General features: G+C 49.6%; 1 protein-coding gene across 1 annotated transcript; it reads left to right on the top strand.

Annotated features, from left to right (window-relative positions):
• The first annotated feature begins 939 nt into the window (after nt 1–939).
• Nucleotides 940–3,345, top strand: CCL24 (C-C motif chemokine ligand 24). Its single transcript, XM_025923384.2, has 3 exons — nt 940–1,140; nt 1,341–1,458; nt 2,360–3,345. The coding sequence occupies exons 1-3, from the start codon at nt 1,068–1,070 to the stop codon at nt 2,526–2,528; spliced, it is 360 nt and encodes a 119-aa protein (XP_025779169.1). The 5' UTR covers nt 940–1,067; the 3' UTR covers nt 2,529–3,345.
• The last annotated feature ends 8,891 nt before the right edge of the window (nt 3,346–12,236 follow it).

Raw genomic sequence — 12,236 nt, forward strand, 5'->3', positions numbered from 1 at the left:
CCAGCTGTCAATTCCAAGTGCATCCCCCACTTTCCTTCCAGCAGAACTGGCCATGGCCAGTTCCTTCTATGTTCCCTACCCCTTGTCTCAGATTGGGGTCCTCATAACAGACCCTAAAAGGAGGATTCATGGGCAAGTAATTCATTAGGCAAGGCCTCCAGGGGAAACCAACTCTGACCACATCCCACTTCTGGAATGCAGTGGGAAGCAGATCCGGAAGGGAAGGGGGTCAGCAGAGCCCTACCACACAGAGGGAAGCTGGCCTGACTCCGCCAGGACCTCAGGAAGTGGGACAGGTCATGCCGCATCTGGAGTGTGTAACCCTCCAACAGATGTTGGTCAAGGTCTGCCCAGAGGATGTAAGTTTCTGGGTCCTTCCCCCCCCTTCTTAGAGCCTGCCAGTGAGGTGGCTTTGGCAGCTTGGGCACTGGAAATGCAAGGCCACCCAAGGCCAGTGTGTGTGAACGAGGTAAAGGACTCCAAGGACTCACGTGGACAATGAGAGTATCTGCTCTGCCCAGGCCTACTTGGTCAGCACCTGTAACCACATATTGCACACACTTGCAAATGTCTCCCCACCGGACGCCTGGCACATGGCACATGCTGAATACAAGTTGGCAAACGAACGAATGAGTGAATGAGTGGGAGGAGAGAAGATGGCTCTGCCCATTTTCCACGGAAGAAACTAGGCTCAGAAAGGTGAGGGACTTCTCCAGGATCCCACAGGAATGAACAGCTAGCACCCCAAGGATCCTCACCAGCCTTCTAACTATGCCCCCCAAACTTCTGCACTCCACTTAGATTGGGTGATCCTCTCCTCCCCCAGCGCTTTCTTAGAATACGCCAAACAACGCCTGACTCAGCTACACAAGAACTTCCCCTTGGCAGGATTCGTGGGCCTTGAGGACTTTCAGGGAAGCCTGGAAGGGGTGAGGGGAGGCTCTATCAGTGGGTGTTTCCTCCCAGCTGCCCTTATAAAAGGCAGAGGGAGGTCCAGGTGATCTGAAAGGAACGTGGCCCTCTCCTCCTGCACCCCAGCTTTAGGTCCTGAACTCCCTCTCCCACACATGGCAGGCCTTGCAACCATGGTGGCCAGCCTCCTGCTGCTGGCCCTGTGTGCCCACCGCATTGCCCCTGCAGGTAAGAGCTCCAGCCTCAGCCCGGGGCTGTCAGGCAGGACAGTGTGGCTGGGACAGCACAGTGGAGGGTGGAGGACTGACTGGGCTGGGTCTGGAGCGGAATGTTGAGGAACGGTGGCCCCAGGGCTGGGAGGTGTTGGGCTCGGGCTCGGCAGCCCAGAGTCTCAGGCAGCCCGGGCTCTTCTCTCTCCCGTCCTCTAGGCTCTGTGACCATCCCCTCTTCCTGCTGTATGTCCTTCATTTCCAAGAAAGTTCCAGAGAGCCGAGTGGTTAGCTACCAGCTGTCCAGTGGGAGCCTCTGCCCCAAGGCAGGAGTGATGTAAGTAACCTCCTCTCCCGGACCCCTGGCGCGAGAGGGGCAGGGGAGATGACTGTCCATTCAGGGTCACTGGGGAGTAAAGTTGGGAGGGCCTGGCTCTCTGATCCTGGGGAAGCCACCTCACCTCCCTGAGCCTCAGTTTTCTCCCCCAAGAGATTAGGAAGAGGACTCTGAGACAACAATCATTTCTTGAGCACCAGATATATATAAATATATACATATACTAGGCACTATTTGGGGGCATATCCCATTACCTTAACTAACCCCTGGAGGTTTTCTTCCTTTCTTGTCTTTCTTTCTTTCTTGTCTTTCTTTCTTTCTTTCTTTCTTTCTTTCTTTCTTTCTTTCTTTCTTTCTTCTTTCTTTCTTTCTTTTTCTTTCTTTCTTTCTCTTTCTTTCTTTCTTTCCTTCTTTCCTTCTTTCTTTCTTTCAAGTTTATTTACTTTGAGAGAGACAAAGAGAGAGTACAAGTGGGGGAGTGGCAGAGAGATGCGGACAGAGGATCATCCCTCTGTGGGGCTCAAACTCATGAACCGAGAGATCATGACCTGAGCCAAAGTTGGATGCTCAACCGACTGAGCCACCCAGGCGCCACTCCCTGGAGGTTTTCAGTGCATTTTCTCCTTTCCTCTACTCCCTGTGGGTAGACATTGTGTCCCTCTCTTCAGATCCAACATTAACTAAAGGCAGGGCTGGGCCTCCCCCCATCTGACAGGGAGCTTGAGAACAGGTGATGCAAAGAGATGCTGACACCCCGAGAGAAGACACCGTGTCAGGAACTGCTAGGGGGGCCCCGGGCAGCAGCTTGCCTTCTGTGGGCCTCCACACCCACGTCCTCATCAAGTCAAGAGGTCCAAGGTCATGGCCAGGTCTCAAGTGTGCCCTGTCACCCTTCCTGCAGCTTCACCACCCGGAAGGGCCAGAAGTTCTGTGGCGACCCTGAGCAGCGCTGGGTCCAGACGTACATGAAGAACCTGGACGCCAAGCGGAAGAAGGCGGCCACGGGGCTCAGGGCGATGGGTGTCAAAGCCCTCCTGCAGAGGTCCCCTGCCAGTAGCACTGCCATCTAACCACCGCCCGGCCCTCAGCTTGGGGCCTGTGCGCCAGTGATGAGAGGGGGAGAGCTCATGCACCCTGGGCCCCTTGCCTTCCCTGAGCTGGCGGAGAAGGTTCTGGAAGGAAGATGGTGGCAGCCGTCTGCCCTCCTCCGGAGCTTATGCTGGCCCTTCCCTGCCTTCCAGGCACCCAGAGCCCAGGTGCATCGGGCCTCACCTGCAGACAGTCACTGCTTGTGTCTCAAAGCTTAGCCTAGAGCTGGCTTCTTGGGTCCTCGGGTCTTGCAGTGGGATCTGTCTGTCTGGGTATGGGTGACCTGTCAACAGCTGTGGCTCTTCATCACTCTACAGAAGCCCTGAGCCTGCCCCACTTCCAGAATCCCGGGTGAATAAAAACCCAATAAAATCTAGGGCTCCTTTGCTGCGCGTGTTGCCAGATCCCCAGCCTTCCTCGCACACAGCTCATGGGATGTAATTAATGACGTTTTCAGGGACTCTTTGGTTTTTGTGATGAAATGGACCTAGAGGGTGAGGATGAGGGGCCAGTCTGGGTTGTTAAATTCCTTTGGGAAGAAAGGGTTTGGGGGAGGCGTTCCGCTTTATGGAATGGCTGGCCCTGTGCTTCTCTGGGAACAAAGACCTGCTCTGCCTTTAAGGCCGGTTCTTTCCCTACATTTTTGGAATGTGAGGATGGAGTCGGGGTTCTGGTAGGAGAAGGATTCCAGGGTCCCCCCCCCCACCCATGTATGAGATATCGTGTGATTTGTATGTCAAAAGTGTAGACACAATTGCTCTTCTCAAATAACAATTCAAATAAAATGTGATTTCTCCTCAGGTAATTGTGTCTTGCCTGCTCTCTTCCTGTGGGGACAGGGTTGGGGTCTGAACAATGGGAGTGTGTGCCCCAGAGATGATCTGGAGTTGCCCATTGGAGGGGATAAAGGCAGCCTGAGCCCCGGGCATCCCAGGAGTGGTCTTAGCCTGTTCCTGGGAGTCCTGTCATGAACTTTGTAAAAACATTCACGCACAGCAGGATTCTATTAGATTTTTTAAAAATTTCAACAGAACACATTATTGCACAAGGAACTGTTGCAGGCACGACAAGGCTATAAAATGACAAAGAGGGGCTCCAGCTTCAGAGAATTAGGGAGAAAAATAACTCACACACACACACACACACTCACACTCACACACACTCACAAATCAAGAGCAGTGTGGGTTTAGTACCAATCCTACTTTGTAAGCTGCATGACCTTGAAACATGTCACGGTCTCTGTGCCTCGGTTTTCCTCAGCTGTAAAATGGGAATAATAAGCCCTTTTAAACCTTGGGTTTTCGCCAGAATCAGACCCTGAAACAAAGATCCGAGTGCAATGATTATGTATGGGAGGTACAGGAAGTAACCTCGAGAGAATGGGGAGGCAACACAAGACAACACAAGGCAAGGAAGGTGGCCAGGAACGGAGGGTCACCAGGCAGAGCTCAGTCAGAGCTGGGAAGTGGGTGAGACCCACCCCTCATCACAGCCCTGCTGCGTCAGTCATTGCCAGCTGTGCGCAGGGGTGCTCTTTCTGCAGGGGGGAGTAGAGCAACCTCCCTCGGTTGCAAACAAGCCTTCGGGCGTGGAGAGTCACAGAAGGTGTGAGAAGGCGGGAGGCATTCTGGGTGCAGCTGCTGTTGAGGTTCTTGCAACTCGACCACAAAGCAGAATAAAGAGTAACGCTAACAGTACAAATGAGGGACGTTATGGGTGTGCGTTGAGGGGATCCTGCAGACATCCTCAGCACGAGGTTGGCATCTGAATGTGACTGAGGTTTCCCTCGGCAAGAAGAGTGTTGTTTCTGGGGATGGATGAAAGCTGGAGCATTCAGGGAAGGGAGACAGGAAGGCGAGGGACAGGGGCCAGACCATAGATGACAACAGAAGTCTGACTCACGGGCTGTGCAGCAACTGGCCCGGAACCATCACAACTGGGTCAGAGACTGCCAGCTTCCTAGTCCCACCCCACCCCCCAGCCCTTTTCCAACTCAGGACCAGCCAGAGGGAGCCAGCTATATATTCCCAAGTCAATCACAGAAGCTGTTCGCTTCTCCAGGCCAACCACCTCCCACCAAAGCACCCCTGTGCCTCCCCGTTTGTCCACTCTGAGCCCCCCACCCCACCCCACCCCCCCGTTCCCTGGCCTGCCTTTGAGTCTCTGCAGACACCAGTGAGAGCGGCTGACTGTCTTGCTGTAGCAAGCTCTGAATGAATAATGTGTTTGTCTTCATCTGGGTGGTCTTGGTTAATTTCCACAAGGTAGGCGTGTAGTCTGGCCTCACTTCCCACATCTGTAAAATGGGCATAATAGAACTATCTATTTGATGAGTTGATTGTGAGGACTAAATAAGGCATTAATGCACGGGAAGCACTTAGCTCAGTGCCTGGCACATAGTAGAGGCTCAATAAATGTTAGCTGAGGGCATGACCCAGCCCAGCTGGGAGGCGGAGAAGCTGAAGCTGGTCTTGCAGGGGCCAGGGCATCTGGCTGACAGTTTCTTTTCTTTAATTGAAACGTAAATGACATTCAATAATATACTGTTAGTTTCAGGTGTACATCAGAGTGATATGATATGTTTCTACACTTCGATATGGTCCCCACAGTAAGTGTAGTTACTATCTGTCACCATACAAGGTATGACAGTATTACTGACTGTAGGGGCGCCCAGGTGGCTCAGCGTTTAAGCACCCGACTTCGACTCCCGTCACGATCTTGTACTTCACGGGTTTGAGCCCTGCGTAGGGCTCTGCACTGACAGTGAGGAGCCTGCTTCAGATTCTCTGTTCCCCTCTGTCTCTGCCCCTCCCCCCCTCAAAATAAATAAATATTCAAAAAATGTATTATTGATTATATTCCCTGGGCTGTGTGTTACATCCTCAGGACGTATTTACTTTGTAACCGCAAGTTTGTACCTCTTAACCCCCTTCACCCCCGGCTGACACTTCTGTGTCCATTCCGGGAGGCTCTGTGCCCCTGCTCCCTCCTGTCTCATTTCTCTGGTGGCCTTTAAATGTGTCTGGAGAAAGAAGGCACCGGTGGGGAGCATGGGAACTGTCCACCAGATGCCCTGCTCTGCCTTTGTCTGGCCTTGCTCTAGAATGTGAGCCATGGACCTGGATGGCCGCTCTGTGTATGGTGAGGTGACACCCTCCTATCCTACTTCTGAACAGGCCACCAGCACAATGACACATGCACTGAGTCACCCACACTCTTTCTCAGGCTCCCTTGGGAAGGACATATTCTGGAGATGGACGGCGTGCCAGGGGCTGGTCAGGGAGGGACTGGGTTCAGTTTGTGGCCATGTTAGGGCAAAGTTGACCTGTGTTTGGGAGAGCTCTCCACTTCCAGCAAAACCTGTCAATAAAAGCTCTCGGGGGCGCCTGGGTGGCTTAGTCGGTTAAGTGTCTGGCTTCAGCTCAGGTCACGGTCTCATGGTTCACGGGTTCGAGCCCCGCATCGGGCTCTGTGCTGACAGCTCAGGGCCTGGAGCCTGCTTCCGATTCTACGTCTCCCTCTCTCTCTCTCTGCCCCTCCCCAGCTCATGCTCTCTCTTTCTCTCAAAAATAAATAAACATTTAAAAAAATTTGTTTAAAAAGTGAATTAAAAGTTCTTTCATAAGCACGCAGCTGGTATGTCAAAAGGTATTATTGTAACCCAAGAGCGGAAGAGGAAGAGAGCACCTGAGGCCTTGAGGCCAAGTGAGAAAAAATGAAAGACACGGAACAGCCGCTCACAATCCTGACTGGGCTTCAGAATCATCTGTGAAGCTTTAAATACATATTCCTGGGCCCTACCCCATATGTGGTGACTCAGACTCTGCCAGAATGAGACCCAGAAATCTGCAATCTTTTTTCTTCAATGTTTATTTATTTATTTTGAGAGAGAGAGAGAGAGAGGGAGAGAGAGAGAATCCCAAGCAGGTCTCATGCTGCCAGCCTAGAGCCCAACATGGGGCTCGATCCCAGAAACCATGAATTATGACCTGGGCTGAAATCAAGAGTCAGACGTTCCATTGACTGAGCCACCCAGGTGCTCCAAATCTGCAATCTTTTAAAAAGTTTGCCAGGGGCACCCGGGTGGCTCAGTCAGTTGGGCATCTGACTTCAGCTCAGGTCATGATCTCACGATCCGTGAGTTCGAGCCCTGTGTTGGGTTCTGTGCTGACAGCTCAGAGCCTGGAGCCTGCTTCGGATTCTGTGTCTCCCTCTCTTTCTGCACTTCCCCTGCTCACACTCTGTCGCTCTCCCTCTCTCTCTCTCAAAAATAAACATTAAAAATATTTTTTTTCAGTTGCCCAAATTGGTGCAGCCACGGTGGAAAACAGTATGAGGTACCTCAAAGAATAACAATGGAACTATTAATTCAGCAATTCCACTCCTGGGTATTTCTCCAAAGGAAAGGAAAATACTAACTTTTTGTTTTCATTAACTCTCAAATAAACATTTTATCAGATTCGATCTCAAATTTTTAATATATATATATATTATTTTATTATAATAAGAATAGAATGTCAAAACAGGGCATAGATACTACACACACATATAGAAAATTAGTTGTTGATAGAAAATGTTTACACTGGAATAACAATCAAAACGAAAATTTCGTTTTGCCTGTTTTCCATTTATTAAAAAGGTCTTCATGTTGTGAAAATAGTTCCAACTTCTTTTCTAAACTTCTAGCCTAGCAACAAAATCAGTATATGTCTCCTATTGGCACAAAATAAAATATTTGACACATCAGATGACATACAATGACTACAACAGTAATTTTACCATATAAGGATTTACCTCACTCTGAGGCACTTCACGCACGAAAACTGTTCATTTGTTTCTTTTTTTTTTAACTTTCTTTTTTCTTTTTTAAAATTTACATCCAAATAAGTTAGCATCTAGTGCAACAATGATTTCAGGAGTAGATTCCTTAATGCCCCTTACCCATTTAGCCCATCCCCCCTCCCACAACCCCTCCGGTAACCCTCAGTTTGTTCTCCATATTTATGAGTCTCTGCTGTTTTGTCCCCTCTGTTTTTATATTATTTTTGTTTCCCTTCCCTTATGTTCATCTGTTTTGTCTCTTAAAGTCCTCATATGAGTGAAGTCATGATTTTTGTCTTTCTCTGACTAATTTCACTTAGCATAATACCCTCCAGTTCCATCCACGTAGTTGCAAATGGCAAGATTTCATTCTTTTTGATTGCCCAGTAATACTCCATTGTATATATAGACCACATCTTCTTTATCCATTCATCCATCGATGGGCATTTGGGTTCTTTCCATCCTTTGGTTATTGTCGATAGTGCTGCTGTAAACATGGGGGTGCATGTGTCCCTTCAAAACAGCACACCTGTATCCCTTGGATAAATGCCTAGTAGTGCAATTGCTGGGTCGTAAGGTAGTTCTATTTTTAGTTTTTTGAGGAACCTCCATACTCTTTTCCAGAGTGGCTGCACCAGCTTGCATTCCCAAGGAAAATACCCAATTGAAAAGATATGTGTGCCCTCATGTTCACTGCAGCATAATTTACAAAGTCCAAGATATGGAAGCAACCTAAGTGTCTATCGGCGGATGCATGGATAAGGAAAAGGTGATGTATATATATGCAATGGAAAATAATTCAGCCATAAACAATCCTGCCATTAACAGGGGCGGACCTTGAGGGCATTATGCAAAGCGGAGTCAATTAAACAAGAAAAGACAAATACTGTATGATCTCATTTATACGTGGAATCTTTTTTTTTTTTTTTTTTTTTAATAAACGGACTCACAGATACAGAGAACAGATTGGTGGTTGCCAGAGGCGGGTGGGGTGGGGTGTGAAATGAGCATAGCAGGGTCAAAAGGTACCAGCTCCGGGTAGAAGATGAGTAAGTCCTGGGGGTGTCCCATGTAGCACCAGAACTAGAGTTAACAATACCGTATTGTATATATGAAAGTCGCTAAGGGAGTGGGTCTTAAAAGTTCTTCCTGCATGAAAAAGTTGTAACTGTGTGTGGGGACAGATGTTAACTTATTGCGGTGACCATTTCACAATATATACGTGTCCGATCATTATGTTGTACCCCTGACACTAATACAATGTTCTATGGTCTCGGCTTCTTCTGCTTTCAGATGGCGGCTGCAGTGGTAAAATAAAGGTGGCGACATCATAAAGTCTCATATTTGTTCAAAGCCTTTGTACTTTTCAAGTTTCACCCTTTCCCTCTGTCCTCCCCCTGCCCCCCCACCCGCCCCGCCTGATTTTTCTTCTCTCCCCAAAAAGCCAGCCTACCTACTGGGCTCAGCAAGGCTCCATCCATCTGCTGAGAGGGCAGTGCTTCTGGACAGCCATGTGATGATGGCAGTCCGTGCTCGGCTGTCCCCCCGAGCAGATCAGTTCTTCCAGAAAGACAGCTTCTCTTCTTCCCCATCCCCATTTCCATTTTGGAAGCAGACCTGCCTGGAGAGGCTCATCTGGCCAAGGGAGATGTTTTGCCATCAGAAGTACTTGAAATCTCTTTGAGATCTTGCAAATCTATTTGTTCTGCAGAATTCCACCGCCTTGTTTCTCGGGATTGAATCTCTATTAAGAGTTATCTAACTTCCCAGAATTATAGTTCTGTCAGTTTCCAGAAAACACCTTCAGGACACTTAAAGATTTCTTCCCCCTGAAGCTGTGGGGTGGACTCACAGGCCTCGAGTGCTCGGCCCAAACCGGACAGCAAGAGGACCCCTTGAATGCTCAGCCCACCCACCACACTCCCAACTCCCTCTCTTCCTTGGCTCCCACCCAATCCCATCTGCGGTCATGCTGCTGCTCCTTGGTCACTTTCAAGCAGTCGCTTTTTGGCCTCTGCATTTTCTGATTCCAGGAAAAGATACCCTGTTACTGGCTTTCCCTAGAAACGTCACCATCCTTCTGGCGCTCTAACTTCTGAGCAGTGATAAGCCCTATGGAACGGGCGCTTCTTGCCAGGACGCCATGGGTATGGCCCGGTCACAATAGTGCCGGGTGACGCTTTCCGGGGATTACCAGGAGAAACTTCTCATGGGACTCAGAATCGGGAAGAGCTGTATTCTCCCAAGCAATGAGCGGTTGGTTTTTATGTTCTGGACGTTGTGAATCCTGGGACTGAGTGCACCTCCCTTTCTGTGTCAGCTCTTTGAAACTTTATCAGCTCTTGCAGCCCGAACAGGTGCAACACCTTATCTGTACCTGTCATTATTTGCCCTTTCCTTTGATATCCTCACTTAACTACAGGTTAGTTTTGGATCCAGGACAGAACCCGGAGCAAGCTAACCTTGAGGCCCTTTCTCAGGGGAGGGGGCAGGGGACAGGGGACGCTCAAGAGGCAGGAGAGGGCACACACTTGAGACACACCTGGCTTTGAACCTTGGCTCTGCTGCCTGAGAGCTGTGTGACCTTGAACAAATTCTCTCCCCTCTTGGAACCTCAGTTTCGTTGGCAGGAGATGGTTGGCCCACTAAAACCTCCTTCACAGGACTGCTTTGGGGATTAAGTGGAGTAACCGGGAACATGCGAATGGGAAAAAGGTTTGTCTTTTCTGACGCCAGGGAATATGTTTTTCTTGGCTTGACTCCACCCTGCTTCTATCACACCCAAACTAGGATGGAGCCTACCTCTTGCGGGGGCTGCCCAGCTCTGGGGAAACCCTCCTAACACACTGGGCCCCCTTCTGCTCTCTCCCCGATGTCCAGATCTCACTGGGGACAGTAGACAGAGGATCCATTTCCATTCACTCAACTCTGGTCTTGTCCACCGTGGACTTCCAGGGCCTGCGGCAGTGCCTGGGTGCCTGGTGAGAACCCAACAAACGTGTGTGACATAAATGGATTCCAGACTCTGTGCTGAAGGCTTATGAAAACCAACAAGAAGCCTTCTTCCCGGTTCCTTGATGATGAATTGCAGGGGCAGGGTGAGGGTACAAATGGGGAATAACCAGTACGTTGTCCTTCAAGGCTAAATGCAAAGATCACTTTCTTTTTTTTTTTTTTTTTCAACGTTTTTATTTATTCTTCGGACAGAGAGAGACAGAGCATGAACGGGGGAGGGGCAGAGAGAGAGGGAGACACAGAATCGGAAACAGGCTCCAGGGTCTGAGCCATCAGCCCAGAGCCTGACGTGGGGCTCGAACTCCCGGACCGCGAGATCGTGACGTGGCTGACGTCGGACGCTTAACCGACTGCGCCACCCAGGCGCCCCGAAGATCACTTTCTTTAATGGAAGACTCTTCTGGCACCCTAGCCTCCTTCAGATTCCCTCGATGTACATTTCTGAAGCTCCCTAAGCTTCTCCATCAAAGTACATGCCCAGGGGTAATTGATAAGGTATTGGGTAATTGTTTTCTGCTGATGTCTATTCCCTCCACGAGAACGTCCGCAGCAGAGACCACATCTGTCTTGTTTATCTCTGGATCTCAGCATCTCACACAGTGTGGAGAACAACAACAACAAAATCATTTGTTGCATGAATGAGTCAGTGAAGAAATGAACGGGAAGAGCTCGCCGTCCAAGAAGGAAGGCGGACAGGTAAGCTGATGTGTGTGGAGAGTGCCGTCTGCAATTCAGCTCTGTATAATGTGGAGCTGGAGGATGGCCACAGGATCCAGCTGGGAATGATGGAGGAAAGGCTTCCCCCAACAGACGACATGGGTTGTAGGCTGGGAAGGTGGAGTCTTTGCAGACACAGAACGGGGTGTTCTGCCCCCAGCAGAAGGATATTCCATTGCAAAATATCCTCCAAAATATTTTGTTTATGCTCAAATCCTTGCCTAAGGATCTGCTTCTGGGAGAACCCAGTGAGCTCGGGCTGCCATAAATGACAGATGTTTATTTCTGGAGCACAGAGTCCTGAAGGCTGCAAGTCAAAGGTCAAGGTGTTAGCAGACTTGGTTTCTCCTGGGGCCTCTCTCCTGGGTGTGCCGGTGGCCACCTCTTCACTGTGCCTTCAAACGGCCTTTGCTCTGTGTGCACACATTCTTGATGTCTCTTCCACCTCTTATAAGGATTCCAGTCCTATCAGATTAGGGCCCCACCCTTGACCTTAATTACCTCTTTTTTTTTTTTTTTAATGTTTCTTTATTCTTGAGAGAGAAGAAACTGCAAGTGGGGAAGGGGCAGAGAGAGGCGGAGACACAGGATCCTAAGCAAGTTCCAGGTTCTGAGCCATCAACACAGAGCCCAACGCGGGCTTGAACCCACAAACCATGAGATCACGACCTGAGCCGAAGTCGGACACTCAGCCGACTGAGCCACCAACCTTAATTACCTCTATAAGGCTCTTATCTCCAAATACAGTCACACTGGGGATTAGTGAACACAATTCAGTCTATAGTGAGGCAAATCAGCTAAAAGGAAGGGGGGGCCCAGAGAGGTGAGCCAGGAGAGGCCCGATTCTGGGAGAGTGTCCAGAGTAGTGGGGAATGCAGATTATAGTCCAGACCTCGGGAGCCATATGGGATTGAGGGTTCTGAGATATCCATACATACATGGGGTGGGAAGGCCGATTAGCAGGCTGGAGGGTAGGGGTCATGGGCTTCAACCACAGGGAAGAGGATGGGGGCAAGACAGCAGGATCCAGGATTCAGTAATTTATCTGCCATATCATTTCATCCTCCTTCACCAAGGTATTGAAATATACGTAGACACTTTTCCAAAGAAGATGTCCAGATGGCCAACGGACACAT

The sequence above is a fragment of the Puma concolor genome, chromosome E3 (assembly GCF_028749965.1).
Source record: "Puma concolor isolate L17-30 chromosome E3, mPumCon1.1.hap2, whole genome shotgun sequence".
NCBI classification, from domain to species: domain Eukaryota; kingdom Metazoa; phylum Chordata; class Mammalia; order Carnivora; family Felidae; genus Puma; species Puma concolor.